We start from the raw sequence: 27,645 nt of genomic DNA, 5'->3' as shown, positions 1-27,645 counted from the left end.
AAGTGAAGGTGCTAATTGTTCTTATTACCTTCAAAGCAATATAGAATTATTGTCATTAACATAAAAATTATCTTTTTAAGTGTGTGTGACTTCAGTGTAGGGCAAAAGTTTCTGAGTAGCAGCAGAACAAGTGGAACACATATACCAACATATATAGCTCATTTCAGTGTCGTACATCTCTGATTAGATTAATTCCACTAAGTAAGATTAATCTCTGCATGAAGCACACAGCTGTTCTTCAGGATGTATCCCACACTGTTCTCTTGTGCATTTCTACAACTGCAGGGAGAATTTTTATACCACTTTCCCAAACACAGTAACCTTCAACACTAGCTGTTCAGCAAGAAGCAGAGAGAGCAAAAAATTCCAAATAGATTAGTTTAATTGCATCCTAATCTTTGAGACAAAGAATTTTTGAGGATAAGAAATACTCAAGGTGTATTTCAAAGAAAGTATTTTTGAGCACTAGAGAGTAGCTGTAAAGCCCTTCTCCATGGTGCTATTTAATAAAAAAAGCCAACTGCAGCACAGGGGTGAGCATAAACACGATCTTGGTGGCAGCAGCTGGGCAGTCACTGGGGAGCCTCTGGAGTGCAGCACTCTATTACCAAGTTATATCTTCAGGAGACAGAGGTAGCCACCTACCTCTCTTTGTCTTTTCCAGTGCAAACAGGTCAGAACTCACTCTGGTGGCATTTGCAAACATGACATGCCTAAAAGGACTGATTTTACAAATATCCAGGGGGAAACTGGATATAAGCTATAAAGCTTAAACAGTTCAGTGTAAATCATTCTCTTACCTGCCACAGATGCAAGTGTAGGAGGTGTGGCGCATGCCACCTCGAGTGTAGCAGTAGTGCTGGAACAGGCTGCAAAGAAACAAAGGTGGTAATTATTGATTTATGCAAAATCACCCCAAGACAGGAAGAAAAACAGGTTCTGCTTGAGTACAGCTGTGTTGGTGTAAATCCCCAGCTGCCCAACGAGGCTCTCTGCCTATTTCTGCTCAGCTGAACACTCCAATTGCCCCACATGCACATCTCAGCAGCCCTGCAGAGCTACAGGTGATTTCCACAAAGCCATTAAGCAACTCTGCAGCAGAGAAGATAATTCAAGTGCAGCTCAGTGACCTCAAATGGCAATTGCTTTCCTTACAGCTCGACACCAAAAGGGAAATTACTGTTGGTGAGAGAGTTCATCGGACTACAGAACTAACAGGATGGTAACAGTTAAAATGCTGAAGCTGGTAAAGCTGGCCAAACTCCACTTTGGAAACAAAGTGGAATTGAGAAAATCACTGCATCGCTGCATTTCAGGCACACAATCACATCCATGATCCTTCTTTTTAATCCTGCTGCCCTCAGTCTATGTCATGTAGATTCAGGAAAAGTGAAGTTCAACCAGCCCTTCACAGAGGAAGGAGCTGGCCAGACTGATGAAAGCTCTTGAAAATAATTTCAGCAGAAATCCTCTCCTTTTTGCCACCTCACAGAAACCTTCTGCTGGAAGATGAACTAAATATCCCCTAACCCTGATTTGCATCTGACTGTGCTGTTCACCCTCCTCTCCAGACAAGGCAGCAGAGCTCTCCCTCCCCATAAACCAGTTCCTTTCTGCATCACAGTCCGGCCTGGAACGGACATTCTCACGTTTTCCTGTCTGTAGCAAACAGACACGGAGAAAACTAAGACTTACTCATATTCAGACTGTGGTACCTAAATACCTCTATGATCATTTCCTGTCCAAACATGGGGAAAAAACACAAACTCAATCCCAAAAGCAAGAAGCACATGTGGTAATATGAGGCCAAGTCTCCTGCAGCCTGTAAGGGACAGTACAACACAGCATTGTTTGCTTTTGTGTGTGCTTGGGACAGGGAAGGGAAGGGAGAACAGCCCGTGGAACTCCTCTTTCACTGCCATCCTGCGGGAGGAGCTGTTTGCCCTTAAAAAGCATTACAACATTTCCATCTTCACTGTCAAAGTCCCTTTCATATGAGGACAGATTTGCCCAAAGCACAATTAATATAGGATTAGGTGCTTTACGAGCTAAGCACATATCATGGATCCTTTTATTCTTTTTGAAATATGCTCTAGTTACAATCCAATTCCCTGTATTACTGAATGAATTCCAAAACCTCATTTCTTGTAATACTGAAATAATTTCATTAACATAGAGTGATAGCGGTGCTATTCAAAGAATAGAGATGTTGTGATTTTGTCCTTCTTCAGCATCGAGTCACAGAACACAATTTAAATCCAAAAGATACTAAGGACATTACATGCTAAACTGAATTTAAAAATTACACTAAATTACAGTATTTAAAGAGAAACAAAAGAAAACATACAAATTAATCACATATGAAAAAAGAAAAGCCTCCATCTAGAGACTCAGTAGAGGCAAACCCTGTTTATAAGATCTCTTTTCTGTTCAAAATACTGTGGTACTTCACAAGGCAGAAAACACTATGTTTGTTTTGGCCCATAAATGAATAATGGCAATTAGGAGGTCAAATGCCAGAGAAGCTAAGGAGAAACTCTGACACGATTATCTAGCAGAGATATCACTAAACTGAGCTGATAAATGTATCACCTAAACTGTCATTTTTTCTGATGCAGACATTCTTTCACAGAAATGGACATTTCATATGGAAACATTTGCTTGCAGGCAAGCTTTACTCTCTAAGACATGACACTATACACAAACATTTTGCACAATAATTATACTGTAATATATGTATAGTTACATTTTAGGAATAAACTTTTAGCATATTTTATAGACCCTTCAACTTAAATGATTGAATAAACTATGTCCTCTAGACAGCAACTTCCAGTAACCTTATAAAGAGCTTCAAAATGAAATGTAAAAACGAAATAATGAATGCCCTAAACATCCTTCCATCATCAGTGATGCAGAATAGCAAGGTTTATTTTTCCATATGACAACTGATCACATATTCATAGCTGCAATTAATATGAAACTATGCAGCCAGTAATGGCAGTCACCTCTTGCAGTACTCCCTTACTAGCAGTAAAAAGCGATAAATAAATAAAGACATGTGTTGTGTAATCTAGCTGTTGCCTGAACTTTGTTTCTGTTTTCACCAAACATCATGGACTTCCTTTTAAGACTAAGAAAGAAGGGTCTATCTGTCTGATTGAGGTGATGATGGTACAACTCTGCCAGATGATGAATTTCCTACTAGCAAAACTACTCACATCACTTTTTTGAATTCACTTTTTCAGGGTATGGTTCCATGCAACTGGAAAAAAAAATCCAAAATTTCCATCAGAGACAGCCAACATCCTTGTATAATATGGCATAGGTAAGTGAAGGACTGGATGTCCCTTTGATGACAAAGGCTGGCTTTTCAAAGCCAGAAAGTACATATGTAGAGTTAGAGAAGGTGCCAGGACTTTGAAGGTGAAGTCCCAGTTCCACTGAAGTTAATGCAGATTCTGCCACTTGATTTCATCACACCAAGATTTCACTGTCTACACTCTGCAAAAATCTTTAACCAAAAGAGCAACATGAAAGTACAGAGTCTGAAATAGTTGGATGGAATATAATTTAATCTGGCACTCTGCATACATTGCAAATACTGCATCCTGAGCTTCTCCTGGTCTTTCTGATTGGAGGATATGTGTGTTCAGTCAGTTTTATGTTGGTGCTGGATGCTTTACCCTGAGCTTCTAATGCAACCAACACAGGTACAGAAATGAAGCAGCTTTCTCTACTCTTTCTTGCACTGGTTTCAAAGCTTCATACCATGTTTTTTTGTGCAGCATTTCTCCAGAGGGTGTGTGTATCACTTACCATGGAAGGCTGGCCTCAGTGGTGTACACAGACCAACCACTGGAGCATTGGCACGTGTCACCTGTCAAATGCAGACACCTTTGCTAGAGCTGGCATGGGCTGTGCATTGCTTTGGACACAACTGGTTTTGTTGCTGTTGCTGTGTAGAGGAACATCCTGGGTTTGGTGTTCTTTGTTTTGCCAAAACCATCACTTTTTTTGACTGACAATATGCAGAGAGTTAAGGCAGTTTTTAAAAACTCACTGTTTTTTCCATCAATTTAAAACACCCCAAGTATGAGTCACCATCAACTCTGACATGGTGCACTTCCCCTCCTTGCAGATTTGCTAAGGCACAAGATAATGTTAACCCCACCGCTCTGCTCAAACTCAACTGTCTCACTGGCTGGGCTGACTTGAGAGAAGAAAACTCCCCTTCAGAAAGAATGGGTTATTCACCAGTAGAAATAACAGAACAAGTATATACTTGCTATGTTTCAGATCCTATGGAGTACTGCATACTTCCAAACAAATCTCCAGAAAGAGCCTCAACTTCAAAATAGCCTAAAAAAACCATTAAAGTGAAACCTTCTATGAACAGCCTTTCTGACAAATTATCAAAATCACTCTGACAATCATGTTTGTGCTTTATGGTCATCTCTGGTCCAGCTTCTACTGCTATCTAATGCACACTGACAGTTACAGTCACATTGTGCTATGAATGGAAATTGCATTAAATAAGATTGTTTAATGCTAACAGTTTTCCTAATTTATATGAATTGAAAGAATAAGGACACAGAAAGCAGGAGGAATAGAACTATCTGTATTGATTGCTCTCACATTTTGCTTATTTTCAGTTCTTCCTCATACTAGACTACAACAACACATCCATGCACACCCAGCAACATTATTTTTATTTCCAAAAGAAGTACATAAATAATCTCTAATTTTAATTCTTATCATTAGCTCTTCTTGAGCTATAAGAAATATAACTCAAATGTTGCTTTTTTATAAAGCAACATTTGCATTTCTCAGCTATTCACTCCTGAAACCAAGACACTTCTAGATCAAAAAGTTTCAAATTTTAAATAAAAATCCAGTTGAGCATTTGACCTGTATTTTACCAAAACAGTAAGAAATGCAATTACAGAAGTGTAATAAACATGACGAAAAGAGAGACACAGAAGGAACTAAAAGTGACAAAAATATCTCAGCAATGTCTGACAAAAAAAATCTAGAACCTCGCCAAGTTTCTGAAACACTGCCCAACAGACTCCTCAGTGAGCTCCTGATGGCCCCACACCCTCAGTAACTGCAGCCAAGTGCTGCAGAATGACACATGCACATCACTTGAGGCTGGAGGAACAATTACTCATCCCAAGGCTTCTGACGAGAGGGAGAGAGAGAAAACCACTGAGTAATCCTGTTCATGATTCCCAGGTACTGCCTCTAGAACCCTTGTGGATACTGGCAGCTCAAGAACCCAGTTTTTAGGCTGTGTATCAGAGAGATCTGCTGCCAGTTTGCCCTGTGAAGCATAAAAGTACAGAAGAGTCAAGGACACCTGTAGGTCAGTATCTCATTAGGGTGTTTATACTGAAAACAGATATTTGAGAAAGCTGCCTCCTAATAAAAAGAAACCTTTGTATACTTTAAAAGTATTATTTTTTGAACATAGCCTCTGAGAATTGCCTTGAAATGCAAGCAAGTTTGAACCATAAATTGGAAACCACACTAACTTATGGGAGTTCTGGACAGAATTTGGAGGATTTTCTGTAGTTCCTTCTTTTATTTTTATGACTACAATTAGAAGATGTAGATGAGTATCTATTAGTTACCTGTGCACTGAATTACTTTTGAATTACAACTGGAATGTGCCTTTATGCTTTTGTATGGTGTAAATATGAAGCATAGCCATGACACAGGCTAAAATCCAAAGCCTTTCTAAAGTGTTCTCAAAAGGACAACTATTCCAAAGCTGATCTCTTCAGTTATCCCAGGACTGAAAGCCATTATTTTGATAATTTAGACACATAAAAATCTCCACATAAGAAAACTATAAAGCCCAAACTCTACAAAGTTTGGAAATGATACAGTAAATACTGTATAATTTAATTATTATATTAATTAAAATTAAATAATATAATTACACAGTAAATATTATTTGCAAATTATTACTAAAGCATTTATACTTTACATCAAACTAGACTGAAAGAAACATGCTCGGAGGAAAGAAGACAAGGTGTCAGTAACAGCCCAACACTGAATACAGGAACAAAGTGAGCAGTGCTTCCTTTAATCCCACACTAGACATAGTGAGGTTCTTAAAAATAGAGCATTTTTCTTTGTTAACCTACTTACTCTGCTAATGTAATTTATTTTCCATGAGCAACTAGATGCTTAAAGGCTTAGCCTATTTAATCCTATTTTCATTTTGTTCACAACAGCACACTGCAGTACCGCAAAACATCTCTGAGGTTGTTTTAATACAAGAACAACAACAACAAAAAGTCAGTACTTCATTGCAAAAGGGTAAAATAGAGTGGGGAAATCTAGGAGGAATAATCCAACTTACTATTAATGAACAAAGAATGGATTACTAACTTGCAGCCAAACAAGAAAAATAGCAAAATGAGCAGATGAGCAAAGTTATTCTTCACCTTGAAGACAATATAGTTAATGATTTATGCCAGGAAATTGTTTAGAACAGACCTTGCAGATCCATGAACAACGGGAAATATAACTACTTCTGTGCATTGACTTCTTAAACTGGTTACACTACTCCTAATGAAAGTTTTAGATTGAAATCCCTGGCTGAGTTATTTTGCATGCTCACAGAGGAGAGTTGCTGAAGCCTTACTATCAGCTAGAGATACTGACAGGAGCTGTATTTTGAAGCATCTCTATTTACAATTGTCCTAATTTGTATCATGCACAAGCAGAAATAATATGTGATTTTAAAAAAATGTTGATCCTTCTGAATTCTAATATCTATATTCTGTTTTCATTTTTGCTGTGTTTTCTTCAAATAAGTTATTTTCTTTATGTGCAGCAAATGCTATGTAATAATAGAACCTTAAAAGTGACCAATGTTGAGTTCAGCAGGGACAGAAGAAGTGTAACTTTGGCAAGCAGGTATGACACAGGAAACTGGCAGTACATTAATGTAAATATAGTAAGAACATTCATAAAGTAAGGGAGAGCTGTGAAGAAGCAGCACAGAAGTGGGCTCACCTCTGTAATAAATAATTCATATTGGGATTTCTAAGTGTATTACTTCTCTGTACTAAAATGGATCACAAGGCAGAGCTCAGGGCAGGAACAGAGGGTAAGATTACCTAAAATGCAGATATATTTTAAGACACAAAGCAACACAGGTCAGAAGGAACACCATTCCTTCAAGAAGCAAAGTCCATCAAGCTAAAGCCATTAATATTACCCGGAAACTAGAGACACACAAAACAGAAAGTCTATAAATAATACAGAACTCAGCACTGTCACATATGTCATTTATGATTGGCAATGATTGAAGGTAATTGATAATATCAGTTCAAGAACAGAGAGTTTAGGTGAGGAGTAATTAGCATTTTAATTGCATAATTGGGAACTATAAATTACCTGTCTTATGTAAAGAATAACTGAAGAGCTTATATAACATGAGCTGATAATTAATCTTTTTGTCTAAGCTAAATGGGTTGGAGAATTTAGAGAACCAGGAACTGCATTTCCTCTCACACAGAGACATTTCCTTTAATTTCATAGCTCTTCCTTTTATCTATGCCACATGAAGAAAATCTTCCCCCATCAATTTGCAAATCTAGAACTTTTGAATGATTTTCTGCAGTCAGAGAACACGACTTCTGATACTGCAGCAGTTTAAGATCTCCTGTGGAATGATCTCCCCTTCTCTCTTCTCCCTTCCAGACAGGTTGACCTAAGTTTTTTCTAACAGGGACTGTTGGAGTTCAGTCCAATTTTTTCTTTGTCCAGTATGAGGAAAGGGCAAGAGCTTTCCAAGATGTGATTTTAAAGTGCATATGGACACTCTCACTTGATTTGTCCTTCACCTGATTCTACACTGGTGCCACATCTCTTTGACTCTGGAAATTCATCAATTTAGGCTTTCTCACAGTTGTTCAGCTAAGCCATTTCATTACCAATGTTCAAATGCAAACAATGATTATGTAAGCCTGTAACGTCCTACTCAGCTGCTGCTTTTCCAGAAGATTGGCAAGACAACGGAATGGGTACCCCAGAGATAGGACAGTTACGAAGAATGCTCTGTAAATACCAGTTTTCAGTAAGTTAATATTTAAATTAACACTTAAGAAGCCTTTAAAGATGTCTTCAGGTATGATTGTCAAATTACTGTCTTCCTGAAATTCTTTTAACTCTACTCAGAAAATTCACCTATCATTTGTCAGAAATGTTTGATTCATCTGTCTAAAACCCACTTGATTGTGGATTCAAATATTATGACTATTACACTACTGAAATCTTTAACTATCAATCATGCTGAAATAAAGTTAGTATTCATATTTCATAGCAATTTCATAGTAATTTCATAGTAATTGAGCTGATTAAGATATTCATAATAACAAGGTTTAATGTCAGCTCTAACAGACCTGTAAGTCAAGGTCTACCTCACCTGGTTTTTGCAAGGCAGAGGCTCAGAGGCAGGAGGTGTGTGCTCTGCTCCTGCAGAGGTGCCAGCTCAGCACAGGGGCTGTCACAGGGAACACAACTAAGGATCACCCTCAGCCAGGCCAAGTAGCCCACCAGGTGATGGGCAGAAAAACTGCCTAGTTTTTCCTGCCTAGTACCAGAGATACTTGTGCTCTTGGTGTGTACAGTGACAGCCATGGCTGGAGGTCCAGCTGTGATCAGAGCAGCCCAGGTGATGAGGCCAGCTGATGTGAGACACCATCATGCTGCCCACACAGCCACGGCAGGGACAAGGGGCACTCACTGCTCTGCACCTGGGAGCTTCAGCACTGGCACCAGGAGCACACAGCTGGAAGGTGGGAACTTGTCCTCTGCTGTGCCCAGCCCACATTCCATGTGCTCCTTGCTGCTCCTGTCTCTGCCAGGCTGGCTGGAGGAACGCAGAGAGCTCCTCCTGCTCCGCTCCTCTACAGCGAGGAGGAGCTAGAAACCCTTGCATGGCATTTCTTTTCAGCCATTTTCCAGAGCAGAAGGATTTTCAAATAGTTTTCAATCTTTACTAAATGCATAAGTGGGAAACGGATCCCACTGCCGCACTGCAAGGCAATGATCATTAGAAGGTCTCTGGTTTAATTCTTCACCAATTCCGAAGACCACCCGGAGCCACATCCATTACTAACAAGGCAGAACAAAGTTCTGCGCTGGCCTACATTTTATATTTAATTTAATATTAAAGAAAGAGATGGCACAGATTTTTCTGAGACTCATTGCTGCATTTCCAGCTCTAATAATTCTAGATCACAACTGGCATATTTTAAATTAAATTTTTAGTAGTTTAAACCTATTTATCAACAGCTAATTAACGAGGTCTAAATCCTTTGATGACAGAATGATTAAACTGCATTTTAGCTAATCCATCTTTAATTAAAATGCTGCCAGCAAACCATTTCTGGATGCGTAAAAAAGACACATTTATAGATGCTCTCTCTTTAACTATGCATTATGTAAAGCCAATAATTAGAAGAACTCATGATTTCAATTATATTTTAATTACTGTTACATATAAAACATGCTTTAATAGATGTAATGCAATACATTTTCTTTCTTTACAACCCACTAATCATTCCTATTGGGGTGACAACCAAAGAAAAGGAAGTTTAATACATGCGACAGTACAGGAATCTTTTTCTAGCTTTGAGCCAATTCTCTCTCCATTTCCTCTCTGCAGCAGAAAGGTACTTAATTATCTCCAAATCTAAACCACAAATGAATCCCTATAAATCCCTGCTAAAACTCTAAAAGGAGATTAGCAGTAACTGACCATAATAAAGAGAAATGCTTTATCCTTATTATTGCATCAGCATGTCTTCAAATTTCTTCAGCTCAAAGCACAAGGCTACTACAAGGCTCCTCATTAGGGAAGGTGACAATTAACCAATTTTCCCATTTAATTCCTTCCTAATTTTAGGAAACAAGAGCCAAGCCAGGCTTTACTTACTGGAGGAGCCATCAATTTTCATTTCTTTAGGGTATCCCCTCGCCTCCCTCTGGCAGGGGAGGATAGTAGGCAAACATAATGTCATGGCTGCAGCCAGCTCCCCATCACCTGCATTAATGGGAAGCTGAGACTTATAAATGTGACAGTGATAAAAGTTTAACTGTTCTTTACAATGGCTAAGGCAGTTTTAGGTGCATCTCTTTCTAAAGCTGTTCAGGAAAACTCACTATCCCATAGCAATTGAACTTTTAAAGTTGCATGTTATTGCAATAGATTTTGTTTAGCTAAGACAAACTAAAATGTGATAAATTACAGGTTTTAAACATGTTTCTAAGGTCTCCATATTCCAAGTAGTTGCACATCACTGTAACCTGCTTTATGGCTTCACTGCTTGCAGTGATCTGAATGTGACATAAGGAAACCAGTAACTCTGTAGGAGAATCCTGTTTGCCCATTATATTGTACTTTACAAATATTAAAAAGCAATATTATATTATTTCTTCTGACTCAGACATGTTAAAATTCAATTTTCTTGTTGATTTCTACTCTTTGGCTATGTTAATGAAATTGATGGTATTTCAGTTTATTTCAAGTTTTCTCTAAAAATGTTTAACATTTAAAACACTGTGATAGTTAAGATGTTTTCACCACAGGCACCTATCATGAAGTCACTGAACATAGAAATACTGAAATAACAACAAAACAAGACCTGAGCTGCTGTCTAGTTTGATTTACATAAATCCTATCCTTTCATTTCCATTTTTTTTCTATTTCTGCTTATAAGCAAGCTCCTGGGGGCAGAGAATATATTTTATTACCTTACAAAGTGCATTGTCCATTTATATTCTGATGAAATAATAACAACAGCTTATTATGAAGAGTATATGAGCTGTATCACCTCAAAAGAACATGTCTGGAAAGGTCATTTGGAATATCTAACTACTCATATCTTACAAGAACAAATGCTGATGTAGCAATGAGCTTTATCAAGGTTTATCGAGAATACTCATCACTTTTTAAAAGATTGCAGTAAATCTGCCTGGAAGAGAAAACACACCGAATTTGAAATGCAAGGAATTCTCAGAACTTTAGGCCTGTTAAGCTAAAGCTTAAAGTTAAACACATGATTTAATCTGAGACTTTAGAAAAGCTTCCAAACCTAAAACAAAACTTCCAAACTAAAACCAAAAATGTAGTTTTATAGTTTAAAGCAGAAACATGCCAAGCTAAATAAAGTTTAGAGTTTAAGATATTAAAATATTTTTAAAAAGCTACAAAGGTAAACAGAGAAATTAAAATGCAGCACTGTAGGTTTGTGTGTCATAACATAATTAGCTAAGAAAACTTACACTGCAGCATGAGTCAATAAAATGAAATATTTAAAGATTAGGTCAAAAACATAAATATCCTTGTTGGCAGTGTTTTATTAACTAATAACCCCTTAAAAAGTCTTACAACTAAGAGTCTTATAACCTTCTAAACAATGCAATATTGATGTAAACCAAACCCATCCTTCCTACCTCTGTAAAAAAATAAACCACATTATCAAAGCCAACTCAAAAGTCCCATCTCTAACTCATTCAAAGCACCTCCAAAAATCACCATACCTCAAAACTTCTTATGAATGGTACCTGGCTGCTGTTCCCCAGGAGCCTTGCAGTGCCAGCAGCAGTGCCAGGCAGACAACCAAAACAGCAGCACCTCATGGCACCTTTCTCCCACCCACATTACTGCTCTTCCTGTCTCTCATGATGCCTTGGCAGGATGAGACCAAGGACAAAGATGTTTAAGGACTGCACACACAGTAATATTAAACAAGCTGAAATATTCAAGAAGAAATATTTTAGCTGTTAGAAGTACAGGGGAAGGACAGTAATAAGGCCAATACCAGAAATAGCATCATGATAGAAGCCAATCAGATATATATTGACAGCTTGTCTTTCACTGTAATGCTCTGCTTCATTTAAATGCTAACTATGTAACTGCTTTTGTTTGAAGACAGCACTTTGGCCACTGAGTGTTCTGATTTCCTCCTCAGTCTACAGAGACTGCCAGAGCAAGGACACAGCATGAAAATGCCAGGTGTCACCTGAGAGGTGACTAACATCTTCTTGGGAGGGTACTTTCTTGGAGGAGGCTCACGCCAGACAATTTTACTTGCCAGAATTCAGATTCCTGCAACCCTGCCTGGTCTCCCACATGCTTTCTGGAGTAACACAGTGCATTGCTGCTTCCCCAGCAGAGAATACGCAACTAAATATAGAAAAGCTGGTTAAGTATTTCAGAATCTTCTAGCAAACTTCACAACACTATGCAAACATTTCTTAAAATTGCATTTCCCCTGGTCCCAAAAGCCTTGAGTAAGATGGTGTGTTTGGCTGGGTCTGCTTCCAGATGCTGTATCGTCAAAAAGAAAGTTTTCTTGGCTTGATAAATAACAGATCAGAGATGTCCTTCTCTAATCTTTCTGATCATGTTTCAAGGGTCCCAGTCATATAAAATGAGTGAATGGCTGTCCAGAGGACTACACTATTTACCACAAATTACTTCTTTATGGAAGAATCAATTTTATAGTCTCCTGAATTTCAAACACTTGCCTCTTCAATCCAGTGGAATTACTCTTCTGAGAGCCAAGCCTGAGATAGATGACTACAAGGATCTACTCTTGGGGCTATGAAATATCTCTTGTAAAAATGTAGAGAGGACCTATAAGTCTTTGCAAAAGACTCTGAGTTAAGAAAACATGTATCAACACTTCAACATTATATGGTGAAAAGTGTCCAGACTAATCCGTTGAGTCTCCAACAATCTTCTGTCCTGACACACCAGGAAGCTAAATTCAAGTCAACCCAATACAACAGAACTAGAAAGGGTTATCAAGAGACACCCCCTCTGTGTTGTCCTGGAAACTCCCATGTGCACAGTTTTCTGCTCATGCAGGGAGAGTTTTGCAAAGCTGAACTCATGAGAATAAAGCTTTAAAGACACATTGACTGATTTCAACTCCTAAGGAGACAATATGCAAGTTGGAAAACAAATACCACTGCAAGACCCGGGAAAAAAAAAAAGAAATGCATTCAGGACAGATGATTCCAACAGCTCTTAAGCTCTTGCAGTCTCAAGAAGAAATCCATAATACTGATGGTTATTCCCTTAATCCATGTTGCAGAGTACAAATCATCATCTGGGTGAAAGTGAAGGGAAAGTACACCCTCAACAGAACTTTCAACAATTCAAACTGTCACACAAGGCTTGACAAATCCATTTGCCTGCTTTAAAGTGACACACAGAAAATTGCCTGACTTGGTGTTCATCAGTTTCTGCAGATCTACTGATCTTATTTAGAAAGAATTAAAGCTGTAAGGATTGGAAAGATAGTACTAACCAACTATAAATGCGCCTAACATTTTGCTGCATGCCTGAAACTCTGAGGGTGTTTCAGCTACTCCATTCATGGCAGAGCCTCCACGAGCAGCAAATAAAACAAAAATTCCAGAACTTAGCTAACAGCAAAATGTCTAGAACTGTAAAAGAATGGAAGAACTTTTGTCCTGATGCTGCATGTCTACTTAAAGATTGAAATGTTTATGTCAAGATGTGAAATTGCACAGAAGAGCATTGTCTTTGTCTGTGGGGAAGCATAGTCCAGCTATTGAACCAAAATTACATGATCTGTTCTCTCTATACAGAAGATTGTTACCCCACAACCCCAGTTCCTTCTCCCTACAGGAAAATGAAGGCACACAGAAAAACAGTTCAAGACACAGGGGCAGCACTTGCAGGACTGTGTCTCCCAGACTTAGCCCCACAAACTCTTCTGTGCTTCCTGCTGATGCTGCTGGAGAAGAAATCACATCCACAAAGATGGTTGGAAAAGCTCTACAGTCACACTGCCTTCAAGCATGTCCCAGAGTCTAATGTCACATCCAAGCAGCAGTGGATTGATCTACAGAAATCCTCAACTCTTATTTCTTGTCATGTAAATCTCTGCAACAGGAATATGAGTAGCTGCAACAGGTCATCCTACAGACCACTAATTCTGCCAGGAATATAAAGTCTAAAATACCTCTTGATTGGGCTAGCAATAACCTTTTCACTAGCGCACACTAACCTTCACCATCTCTGGAGGTGCCTATATGCAGAAGAGCTAAACATCTTTCACTGTATTCAGTAAACTGAGCAGATATAAACAGAAATATGGGCTTTATTTGCCATTCTTCTCAAAGTGAGAACAGATAACATCAGTGCTGAAACCTCACTAGCAGGCTATAGATGTAATCACTCTTGCCATCAGATTTGACAGGTCTCCAGAAACACAAGGCAAAAAGAACTGGCTCATGCCCTGAGCACCAGGCAGAGGACCAAGAGCAGGAGGGATGGTAAAAGACCAGGATTGTTGAAGACCATGGAACATCAGGAAGCAGTGAGGGCTGCTCAGTGAGGGCTGAATTCTCTGAATTCAGGGTGGTTAGAAGCTGCCCATTGATTTGCTCAGACACGTGCATTTTTACACTTCACTTCTAAGTCCTTCTTTAAAAAATTCTTTACCAAAACAAGATGGTTCTCTAAGAAGTGCTTATTCTGTGAACAGGTAGAATTCACTATTTCCCTTGTTTATCATTTATATATTAACTGTGCCTTCAGTTTCTATTCAATGTCATCTGGCTTCACCATACAGTTACTAAAAATGTGGGGCCATTTGTTTAAGCACCTAAGTAGCCCCCAAAAGAATTTGAATGCTGCTTAAAGTATTTTCTGTATTTACCAAACTGGCTATTTTTGGATAATGCTGTGTGTAGGCCATCATATTTCTCAAGAAAGAAGTGTTCCTTCCCATCACTTTCAAAATGGAGCTGACATTAGAAGACATCAGCTGTGACTTTCCACACAGACATCAGGCACAGAAATAATACAGTGAGACATTTCAGAAACATTATCTTGGACTAGAGTCACTCCCCCTGAGGTAATTAAGCCTTTGTTCTGATGTATATACAAACATCTCATTAGCTGTTTCTGAGAGCTTACTAGGCAGAGGACATGTTCAGTTGTTGGCAAACTCTCACAACTAAATTATTTCCAGATCATAAGTGCAGTATTCTCTAGCTTTCACCTAAATTGCTTCTTAAACTTATGACCTCTTTCTTGTTTATATTTTAAAAATGTTATATTGATAGGCTCAACTGATCAGATGATCCAGATCTTCCAGCTCAATTCCCATCACTTTGATAATCTACCGACTTTCAAAGGTCTACACCTACATGCTTTATTGAGATCTAGAAATTTCTTCTGAGATGTCAATACTGCCAGATTTAACATCATCTCCTTTGCAACTCCACTTGTGAGAAAAGAACAAGTGCTGGAAGATGACTCGTTCCTGACAACCACTTCTGTCAGTTAGCCAGGCTTAAATCCACTCAATGTGTACCTTATTAATACGGTTATACAGCTAATCCCCATGTCGTGTGATAATAAGTCAAATGTACTGCTGAGGGCTAAACATATTAAATATAAGCCACGGAATTAACTTTATCAACTAAATGTAAACTAAATAAAAAATTAAATCCTGGTTTCTTCAATAAGGTGTCCTTCATAACACCATATTAATTCAAATTAATTTAATACTTGTCCTCCACTACTGGAACTTCGTATCAGCACTGTTGCAGTTGCCAAATAAGCTTTCTTCATCATGAATTCAGCCTGATTCCACTCATAAACCCAGCCTGCACCTCCTGTTTGCTCCCTCTCCTCCTGCCCCAGTGTAAATGAGGGCCAGATGATCTGCTAAAATTTAAACCATGTTTTAGAATTTCTATATTGAATACACATGCAGATAGTAAAATATTTAGGACACAGTAACAGCCAACAATAGTAATTCATTTCCTCATGGAACAAATATGCAGTTTTTCACTTTTAATACTTACTGAATAAGAAATGGAACTGCTAAAGGAGATCTGTCTGCATAATGGCTTCATTTAATAAAGTTAATGCCGAAATTATGTTTATATATATATATATACATGCGCATATATATATATATACATGCATATATATATATATATATATATATATATATATATGTATGTATGTATGTATGTATGTATGAAACCTGCATTTTTAAAAGGACTACTTATTTAACTATAGATGTCAGGTGACTGGTAATTCTACCAAACAATTTCCTTTTTTGCTTCATTTTGAGTTCAGTTACTTTTATTTGTCCTCAATTATTCAGCAGAAACCAGTAACATCAATAAAAAAATGTCAATTTTGATCTGCCTCATAAGATGCAAGAGGTCTAGATAGATTTTTCAGTCAGCAGACAGGGTGAGTAGAACAGCTATTATTAACAGCTGTTAGACAGAGTGGCAGGACCAGAAGACAGCTCCTAGATTTAGGCTGGATTAAGTGGATACTGTACTCAGACAGACCTTCAAGCACTGTAAATAACTTTAAAACTCTACTGTGTGGCTGTACACTCTCTGCTGTCAGAATTGGTTAGGTCACATCATGAGATGGTTCACAGCAAAGTGACAAGGACTTTGCTGAATTGCAAACTGTATATGGCTTATCATAATAAATTAAAATTACTTAATACAGGTACTGGAACAAAGGTGTATAAGGAGTGAGGCAAAGAAGATTGACACAGAACTAATCAGAAAATCACTACAGGAGAGCAGAAAATGTAGCAGTTTTCCTAGAAAGTTCACTAGCTTTTAAATAACATTTTCTGCCTCTCTCCATGCTATCAAATAATTCTTTGGTGTCATAGGTTACAATGTAAGATGTAACCAAAACTATGTATTCTATCACCATCTTCATAAGCTGCTAAAAGCAGGTGGGGCAGTGTTCTTTATCTCTTCCATGACTTGACCCTGATAACTCTGTGGGCTGTCTCTGTTCATGGGCCAGTGAGTGTCACTGCATGGCCGATAAAATTACACCATCCCATTGGGAGATGCTCTGCCCAGGGGGAGGAACTGAGCATTCCTATCTGGATACCATCTGAGGTTTGGAACACCACAGGCAAGAGCCTTATCTATAGGATTCCCAGAGGACAAGTGCTACACAACACTGCACCTTCAAAGGAAGATCAAACTCTTCTACAGCATCACTGCTTCAATGGAACCACATCTATCCCTTCAAGAGGACTGCAGCCACCATTTAATCAGACTGCTACCACCACCCTGACCAACAGGGTGCCAGGTTGTATCCTGACTCTGGCAGTTTAGGCCAGTGTTTTCTGCCTTTATTTTAATTTTCCTATTAAATTGTAGCTCTGACTCTGAATCTCCCGTCAGTTTGTTTTCAGCTAGTACATTTGGGTTCATGGCATCTGTATTTAAAATAGTCAAATGGAAATAACTTTTAACTGAACAGATACCCAAGTTCCATGACCAATGGGGATAAATACCCAGTCTTCATGAGCCAAAGACAGACATATTAGTCATATTAAGAAAGGAATCAAAGCAGCATGTTTTGCAGCAGTTCCTGATCCTGTTTAACAAAAGCACAGAGATCATACTAGCATTTAACTTTCTTTTCCTTTCATTTTTAAATGTGTTTGCCAATATCCATCTCAAAAATTAAAACAAAACCCCATAAAATATAGAACAGAAAGACTCCAAACCCAAATAACCCAAAACAGCTACTGGCGAAGAGCTCAAATGATCATAGAAGTGTTGTCTTTTCTTCTTTTACATTAATATTTTCAGGTCCCCCTTATTGCTCCCTGAATTTCCAGGTTTGTGTTCTGTAGCACTGCAACTTTGGAACAGAGCAAACAACGAGAAAGTTAGTTACTTTTATTCGAGTATTTCATGCTCTTATGCTAATTGCCTCCGTGGACTTCACGAGAGACCACTTCATGCAGCATCCCCTCGTGCCACAGCCCTGCTGAGGAGCAGAGGCAGGAGCAGCCCTTCTGGAGGCTCTTCCTGCCCTTGCCTCTGAGCCACCCCACACTCACTGCGCCCAGCTGGTGCCTGTGTGCCAAGACACCAGTGCTGCTCACCAGCTTCTGGACTGGGCTCTAGGGAGCAAGATGGAACACAGATTGCACAAACTTCTGCTGCTCCTTTTCAACAGGAGCATCTCTTCATGCCCATCTTGCATTATTAATAAGGCTTTTAAATTAAGAATAGCCAAGAAGGTAAGGGGGTTCTTTCAGGAAGCACTTGAGTATCCTGGAAATTTAAGCCCATATCCCCAAAATATTATAGACTGATTCTCACTCTATCCAAAAGATCCAGTTGGCCTTAAAAATCTAGCATTTAAAATTTTAAATTCTACTGAAAAGGCGATACGGAAGAGGAACTAGAGCACTTTTCAAAATTGAAACCAACGTCTTTCCTTACATTAACAGCAGCTCCTTTGATAATCTAAGCTGAAAGGAATCCAATAGATTTTTCACTCTCTAGTCTTACTTTTAATACTCTGTTAGCTTGGATAACGAAAATAGATGAATCCCATTTCACTTGCAGCTTCTTGTGCACCAGGTGAGCTCACCAGCCCCAGCACAGCCCAAGATGCCTTTAGGAAAACATGGCTGCTCCAGGCTTCTCCAGCTCAGTGAATGGAATTGCTTCTACTGCTCCTCATTAGGAAAAATCGGAGAGGAGTGGCTTATGAATAATGTTACACAATTGTGGTTACTCTCAGGGAGGAATGCAGATTTTTAATTTCTCTTTTTGAATTTTTAGTAATTGCAAACGGAAAGGGATGCCATTGTTATAATGCACACAATAAGGAAACAAAATGCAGTTCTCCAAACTATTTTGTTTACTTTCCTATCAAAAAAATCAATGCAATAAAAGCCCTTTAAACTGCTACAAGTAATCTTTACCAAGTTTAAGCCTCTTTTTGATCACAGCGAACCAAAACAAGATCATGATGTACAAAGCTCACCCACAGGAAAAAAAAATTCTTTGTGCTACTAATTTTGTAATACATTTTACCATGTTTCTCTTGAGTGAGTTTTCTACAGAATCTTGCCAAACTCGTTTACAAATGCTCCCAGCTTTTGGGAGCATTTACTCCAGCTGCTTCCAATACCTGCAGCAGTTACCACACTGAGGTGAACTGCAGTTTAGAGACTACCCAGACTCATGTTCCTATTCCCATCATTTACCAGCAGTTTAATTTTGTTCTTCTTATATTCACTAACCTGTGTTGAGAATCTTTAAAAACAAGTGTGCCACTCCTTTAATTAGTAATTTCCCGAGTTGTATTCTGCTTTTATTTCACCTCTTAATGACTAACAATAACTAAACCCCACCTCATAACAAAAGCAATCTGAATAGCCCAACAAAAAACTGGGATTTGTCTCTCATACTCTCAAAGGAGCACAGCTGTGGAAGCACCTGAGCAGGAAGGAACCTAGGGTGGTTTTGGGGGCACACTTGAATGTTGCACAGAGGAACAGGAGATCCAGGTGAGGATGGTCATTTGTTGTTACAGGTACTGAAGGGAGAATTGGAGTTTCTCTGTCTCCACAGAGACAAGAAATAATGAAAGGAAAAGCATAAAGTGGTCAAACAGACTTGTTTGGCATCTCTTGGCAGAGCTCAGCATGGAAACACATTTTGAAGTTCTGCTCCTCAGAACTAGCTCAGCTGATCCTTATCCCAGCTGGCTGACTTGGCAGTGTCTCAGCTGGCAGCTTTCTTGACTTCAGCTAGTAGATGAGCATTTATTAAAATTCTAGTTTTCTGTTCTGTTCTCTTATGAGAACTTCAGTGCAAGGCAAGTTCATCTAGCCCCATTAATGAATTACGTGTACTAACAGGATTAAAACCTAAGTATTTTTCACACCTCAGGATGCATAGGCTATGCATTGGCACACTGGCACTTAGTGATGATTTTTTTACAATCCAGAGCATCACTAAGGTTGGAAAAGCCCTCCAAGACCACTGAGTCCAACCTGCAATCAAGTCCCACCTTGTTCCCAGCCCAGAGCACTGAGTGCCACATCCAGGCATTTCTTGGACACCTCCAGGGATGGGAACTCCAAACCTCCCTGGGCAGCCCCTGCCAATGTCTGACCACCCTTTCCAAGAAGAGGTTCAGGTTCAGGTTGGAAACCTGAACCTCCCCATGTGCTGCTTGAGGCCATTTCCTCTTGTTCTGTCTACTCTGTGCCTTGATGCCCCCCATACCCACACAACAAGAATCTTTAGCCTTGGACAAAATTGTACATTCAGGCCAATTAATAATTAATTTCCTAACGACTCTCCTATGCAACAAATATATTCCTTGAACAGGGAATACCAATGGACTTCACAAAAAATTAATCTGATACAGTCTCCTAGCTGAAAAAAGATGAAGTATACAATATTCTAAGAACTATTTGTCTTTATTCAGAATATAGATAATTGTATAAACCATTTTAAGGCTTCTGAGTTTGCTATCTACAACTCTCAAACTATTACCTTGCTATGAATCTTCTTCGAAGAAAAAGGAGGAATAAACCAACAAGAAAGACTAGAAAAAGAAATTACCAACCTAAGGAAATCCTAGTGGCTTCTCCAGCTCTCATAAGTAAAATGCTATCCTTTTGCTTCCTATTTCCCACTCTTTTTTCCTAAAAACCCTGATAGCATGAGGAATCTGTTTCCATTCTTACAACCTTTTGATTTACTCCATGTTGGATTTTTGCAGTAACAGCAAGGTCATGTAAAATTTTCTGTAAACTTTTTGTTGGATAAAGAGCATATCTATATTTAATTTTACTTTTATGTTTAGCAGCATTATAGGCAGTCATCTTCCCTAATCCCTTTGGACTTCTGCACCATTCAACCAAGTCTCCTCACTCCAGTAGTAAGTAGCACTTACTTTCTGTATTACTCTGAAAATCAAGACCTTTGAAAGGGATTATAAATACTGATTTTGATATTGCCTAGACTCCTATGACAAGAGATCAGAACTACACATGAAATACATGCTCAGTCTTTGTGTGCTGCTGAGGAAACGAATACCCAGCAATAAGCAATGCCCACCTGTATTCACTGGTACTGAAATCTGGGATGGGCTGCTTGGTACTTCTCCCTTCAGTGGTCCTCACCCCTGTGCTGAGGGAAGCACCCAGTGCTCCCAGGCTGTACATGGCACCCAGAGCTCTTTTGCTGTGGACTGTGGACATGTGAGACAAACCCTGGGTAGGAGTGAAGCACTCAGGAATGGCCACAGTCACTGGTGTTCTCCTCCTCACCTCTGCAGGTACAAATGCTTCAGAGTTTCACAGTCCTCTGCCAGCTTTGAATGTAGATCAAGGAGGATAAAAGGGGAATAATGGGTCCTAACAAGAAGAATTTGAACAAGTTCATGTGTCTTCTTTTCCCAAAACTGACTGTAAGGATGAGGAATGCAAGAATCTTCAGAAGCTGTTAATAACCCCACAGGGCACTGCTACTCAGTCTTTTGAGAGAGATGTGTTTTACAGCTGTAACAACAACTCCTGGAGCTGCCAAAGCATATATGATACTGTGTCTCATCAGGGCTTATTTAAAGCAATTTCAAATATTGTAGGGAGAGATACGCACGTGTGTGTGCGCACTTAAATCCTCTGAAATCTGAAATATGTAAAAATAGTATTTTAAATATACACAATATATAACTAGATTACTGAATTTCATTATTTCACCCATGCAGAAGCTGGTTTCATGGTATTACACCTCTCAGACATTCCATAATCTAGTAACTTTGCCAATGAAGAAAATGCATTTTGAGGGTTAACTAGGGCTTTTTTTAAAGTAACAATATTCCTTTTGGTGTCTTTCCACCTAACTGGTATAAATCCTCATTAACAAAGGCTTTGACCAGCTCTTGTATCTCCAGGAAACCCTCCTGAATCTGAGCACATTGCAATATTGAACAGAGCTCCACACCAAGTACACAGATCTTGAAAACACCTCCAACAATCTCATTTCTTTTAGAATTTAACCATTCAAAACCCATAGCTTTTCAGGTCTTAACAGGCTTTAAGTTCTCCCTGCAATAAGATATTGTCATTCCTTGATGGTTTTGGAAAGACAAAATATTCTATGGGAACAAACAAAAGATCAGGTTGATAACGAGCAAGATTTTGATCTCTGGTACTTCTAATTTCTACTCTAATCTCAATTTTTAAAAGTTTCTCTACTTTATCAATGATATTTTTAACACATTCCTTTCACCAATATTTTCTGAACTATCCTCTCCCAGGTTCATTACTGCCTGTTGTAATCTGTCCACAACACATATCCCATATATCTCAAGTAGTGGGATAGATACCGTAAGACACTTTTGCCTGGTTTACTATATTGAATGTGGCTGAAGAGAGACAAAAAAAAGTATTTAAAATATACAAGTGGGGAGCGAGGGAGGTGCTTGCTGACTTGCTCTCTGGTGTAACTTAAACAGCAAAAATGCCAGTCAAGTATTTTCAAGCAATTTCAGAAAAGAAACAAGATATGAAAACAGATATGCTGAAAATGAAGTTGGAAATTTAAACTGATGTCTAATCCCACCTGAAGTCTGGAAAGTAGGGAAGCTCTATTTTCAGCCATGATTCTTCAGTGCTACATGAGTATGGGAGCCTCACCAGAGCTCTGCTTTCTGCTTCACAGTCCCTGTCAGCTGTTGGCAACACAACCACAGCTGGCACAGAATTTCCATGTCACCTTTTCTATACATCCCGTTCAGAAAAAACCAGCATGCAGCCTGCATGTAGAAAAAGCCATACTCTGAGTTTTCAGCAATGTACATTCAGTCCAGTGTGCAGTATGATTTCACATGTTATTCTTATAGAAGAATATTATGCAAGACAACAGTTTGAGGCATTTTTTCAGTGAAATGTCATTCCTGTCAACTGCACCATTCTTCGAACAGCCATATCAGACCATTTTTTCACAGCAAGGGGTAGCATGAAAGCCTCAAGGCCAATGTGTTTTTCTGGGTCTTTTGTATAAGATAAAGTCTGCATCAGAAAAAAGTAATACAGCTTTCCCCAATTCTTAACAGGTTTCTTCTTTTCTATTACTCCTAAAAGATGTTCCTCAGCATAGGCTAAAAGCTTATTCAGTTGTTCACACTCAGATCAGTATTACTATGCAGGGTTTGTAAGTATATCTCAGACAGACACACTTCCAGGGAGTTTAAGAGATACTTTGTACAATACAAAGCAGCAGGACTAGTGGCTTTAAAAAAGTATTCTTGTTAGCAAAATGCTCTGTGAACATTACCTTTATCAAAACCATGTGCCAACTCACTGCACAAATAAATTGCAACCTCATAAAATTGTCAAAATTGTATCCCTTAGGAGCAACAAAGCACTTTCTGCATTGTAAAGTATTCCATATTTCGTTTCTACTATGTAAAGTCTAATAGGCTGCATTATTTGATTTATATTTTGGGGATACAGTACATCTATTAGCTATGTAAAACACAGCACATCAAATATTTCACAGTTTTATGCTCTGAGTTTCAATTATTCCTGACGCTGAAATAATGAATTGGTGCAGGCAAGAAAGTACTGGGAGGGGGGAGCTAGATAGATTGCTGCTATGAATGAAAACTCTACCTCAGTTCACAGGTTGCCAGTTTTGGAAATGAAGATCATATCTGCAAGTCAGTAGCCATTTTTTTTAAAAGCCATACACATATCCTTGCTTAAGTCCCTTTAGATGTCTGCCACATGCAATAAAAACCCTTGATGCTATCTGCATGTCTACACAGGAACACTTACAGCAACCTGCACGCAAACGGAGTCACACAAAGACATTTGAAATTTTTTTTCAATTTTTCAGATGATGAAAACACAAGCTTTCTCGTGTTTCTTTTTTAATCCTAGATGAATTGTTCTGAGTATTGGAAACAATTGCTCCAATACACCTAATAAAACTTTAAGATCAGCTCTGTTATATATGTTGAAGTTTTACTCAAGTACCACAAAAACCCTCCTGTGCATGTGAGCAGCAAACCCCCAGGTCCCCAAACAATAGCTTTGCCCCCCTGCCATTAAAATGACAAACTACATCCCCAGCTGCAGCACACCCAAACTCTGTAACAGATTAGATTTAAAACTGAGCAATGCACCAAGGCAGCTATTAGTCTTTCAACTCAAGTGTCGACTTCAAACAAATTAATGGCTGAGCAATCTCAGCCAAATGGCGTCTTGACAATTACAAACTGCAATTCTAAATCCAAATTCCAGTGCAAGATTACTGAATAAGTTTTCTGTACTGCAGTAATTTGCTTGAGTAAAAAAAATACTGCTGGATATGGCTCTGCAAGTTATCACATCCACTTCACCATCGCATTCTGTAAAGGAAGACACACACTGGAGATGAAAGAAGAAGAGATCAGAGCAGGAGTTTGATATACAAGAGCTGGAAGTTACAACAAACATGCAACCCTTGTCAAATTCCTCCAACTACACCCATCTACACATAATCTACAGCTAAGATGAAACCAAATATTCTCCAAGAACCAGCATGATGTGAACTGTATCTCAGCTTGAAACTACAAAGGAATTGGCCAGAAGTTGAGATTTTTGCACACTATCATCCATTTTCAGCACACACACTTGGAATTAGGAAAGACAAGCAAGCAGACAGTAGCAACTAATTGTATGGCCCTTTCCTTTTCCTTAGAGATTTATTTTTTCTCTTCAAAGCTTTATAGATTGACCGTAAAGCTATGCTGTAAATCAAAAGGAAGCCACTACTCATTACCTAGTTAGAATTTTCTGAGCTCTTTACTGTGAAGCTATTTCTCTGCTGTTTGATCCAAAGGCCACTGGCAATGTCTATAAGTGCACTACCTGCCATGGCAGCTGAGACTCATTTTTTCCCAGATCCATTTTCAACGGCTTGATGAATTTACACCTGCTTCCAGTTCTAAAGAGAACCACCAAGGGATATGATTCATGGCTCCAAAATACTTGTTCAGAGTGGACAAAAAAAAAAAAAAAAAAAAGTAGTCTAAGAGTGAGTCAAAGAAGGTGCATGGTCTACCAGTGTAGCCCAACATGCCCAGCTGTGACTACCTACAGTCTACCTGAAAAATAAGGGAAGTAATGCTTTTTTCTTCTTCTTCAAGAAAGAGAAAATTTAAAAGTACTGTTGCTGCTGTAAAAGTTATCCCTCAGCAAGAAAAAAATACATTGAAGGACACAAGCATCCTGCTCACCCCTATCAGCTTCTAACTTTCTTCTTGATGTTTGAAAGATGGCAGAGAAAGTTTTATTTTCTGAGGTTTTTTTAATCTCTGAAATAGACCAAGTCTCTCTTTCTACTAGTGCTGGAGGACACTACTCAAATCAAAGCATTTCCATTTTCCAGTCCTTCAGCACGTGCAATGGTGTGCTCAGTCCTTCACCCACGTTCTTTCTAGATCCAAGCAAATACTTTATATTTTCATCACTACCAGCTTTGAGAAGCCGTGCCTCCTATTTTAGTAGAGTGAACACAGCTCCAAATGGCAGGTCTCTGGCAGCAACCCAGCCTTGACTGGCCAAGCCCTACCAACTACACGAGGCACCTGAAGGGATATGGATATATCCTGGGATGTGAGGACCTGTGCTGAGAGCAATGCTGGATGCCAGCAGAGGGCTCGTGAGCCTGGGTGGAAGCACTGCAGGAAGATGAATGGCTCCTGGCACTGATCTGGCATTTTCTGGAGTGGCAGTGGTGACATCTATGATTTGCCATGATTTGTAGCTGGAAGCCGGGAGCCCTACACCCCATTCAGGGGCTGAGGATTAAGGCAAAGCCATCAGCAGGCAGTCAAGATGAAGCAAAGTGCTGGCTGGCAAGGGGGAACCCCTGCTTGAGCTGGTCCCACTGGCACCCCACACTCCCCACCCAGCCCCCTGAGCACAGCCAAGTGACCTGGCCCAGCACCAACCTGTGATATGCAGCCCTTGTCTCACACAGTCTCAAGTGAGATCCTTGAGCTGTCTTTTCCTACACTTTTGGAACCCTGGAGGCTGAGAATTTTAAACTTTCAGTGCTGAAAGGCACAGACCCACAAGGAAATACTACATTTAACCTGAGGCTGTAGAGAAAGCTTCCAAAATTAATTGACAGCACGAAAATTGCAAGTGTGTAGTTTAAATAAGAGAGTGTAATATCACAAAGTAGAAAATTTAGAGTTTAAAGTTTTAAAATATAGCAATATATATGGGGCAAGATAGAGGTTTTAAGGCAGTAGCTAGTTGTTCTTCACCCTCTTTTTCATAAGTTTAGGAAGTGTTTTATAATCAGACAGATAAGTCTGCATTGCGAGACACAAAAGATTAGTTATTAAGTTAAAAGTGAAAATAATTTGTCATTTCTTAATTAGATTGTTTACCTTTAAAAAACCTTGTAGAGATAGTTAACAATTTTGTAACTTGTTAGTAGAATTCTGTAGAACTTGTGACTTATAAAACTGTAATGTAAATAAAAATCATAAACATTTAAGTTTGAACATGTAATATCGATTCGAGTGCTTTCAATCCCAACCTTAACAGAAATAAAAAAAAAAAAAAAAAATTAAAAAAAAAAAAAAAAAAAAAACCCACAAGAACTAACACTACACATGCTTGATTTTTCCGAGCTGTCTTCAGAGCATCAAAGCAGTGGCAAAGGGCACTACCCTGTCCCTCCTCTGTCACTGAGCAGGAGGGGAAAGTGGAGCAAGGTTAAATGTATAGACTGGACCCTGAAGGAATGAATGCACCTGGCAAACAACAAAGTAATTCAGCTAAAAATAGCCCACAGGGCTCACGCTCACAGGTGCACGTACAGCCTGCAGAGAAGCAGTCCAGTCTGTGTAGATCAAGGGAGGTCACAGAGCTCCACCCGAGATCTGGCAAAGTCACCTGGGCTACACAATAGGGTTCATACAAGGAGAGCAGTGCACTTCCCCATATTTTGGATGAAATTTTTCAGTGCTTGTCATAATAATCTGAAATAACATTCTTAACTGCTGAAAAGCCTCACAAAAACTTTTAAAATTACTTAGGCAAAATTACTTTAAAATTACTTAAGCAAAACTGAACAAAAATGTAACATAATTTTTAGGAAAGAAAAAACTTGTTAAATCTCAATGGAAGTTCTATATAATAAATAAAAGATACCACTTGTGAAATCTGCAGCCTTAGAAAGCAAAAAATGTATGGATTTTAATTTGCAAGCTCCTCTCTTTCTTCACTTAATATTACCTGAGACTATTTTGAGTATCATCAATATTTTATATTTGGAAAACAATATGATAAACACAAATCACTACCTGAGAAAAAAAAAATGTACAAGTAAAGGTGACTCATCCTGTCCCAGGGTTGGTATATTTGGGACCCATTTGTCTTTATGTCTCACTGCAGTATTATGGTGAGTGAATGGTGCTCCTGACTAAAACTTCAGCTACAAGGCTGCACAATATTCCTCCTAGCATCTCACAACCAGTGTGTCACTTTGCAGAAGTCTTTGAACACATGATGCAAGTTCTATCCATTTTATCAAAGTTTTGTCTCAGTTAATGAGCAGACTGTATTCAGCATCAAAGAATATACATGAGAAAATAGGGAAGGGGCAGGAAATCCCCTGGGTTTGGATTGCTACTTAGGTAATAGGAAAATACTATTTTAATTTCTGCTAGGATTAATGGGCACGCTTTGATTTGGTAAGCCTTAAACAAATACCAGAATAAGGAAGCAGAAATGCACACCCAAT

General features: G+C 38.8%; 1 protein-coding gene across 2 annotated transcripts in view; it reads right to left on the bottom strand.

Moving 5' to 3' along the window:
• The window catches only part of PEPD (peptidase D), a 147,285-nt gene that overhangs the window by 62,172 nt on the left and 57,468 nt on the right, over window positions 1–27,645 (bottom strand). For both annotated transcript variants that reach the window (XM_021536684.2, XM_021536683.2), the window contains one exon: window positions 801–869. In XM_021536684.2, coding sequence (XP_021392359.1) covers window positions 801–869 — 69 coding nt within the window. The remainder of the gene's footprint in view (window positions 1–800; window positions 870–27,645) is intronic.

The sequence above is a fragment of the Lonchura striata genome, chromosome 13, assembly GCF_046129695.1.
Source record: "Lonchura striata isolate bLonStr1 chromosome 13, bLonStr1.mat, whole genome shotgun sequence".
Classification (NCBI taxonomy): Eukaryota; Metazoa; Chordata; class Aves; order Passeriformes; family Estrildidae; genus Lonchura; species Lonchura striata.
This window is presented reverse-complemented; position numbering and strand designations above follow the sequence as displayed.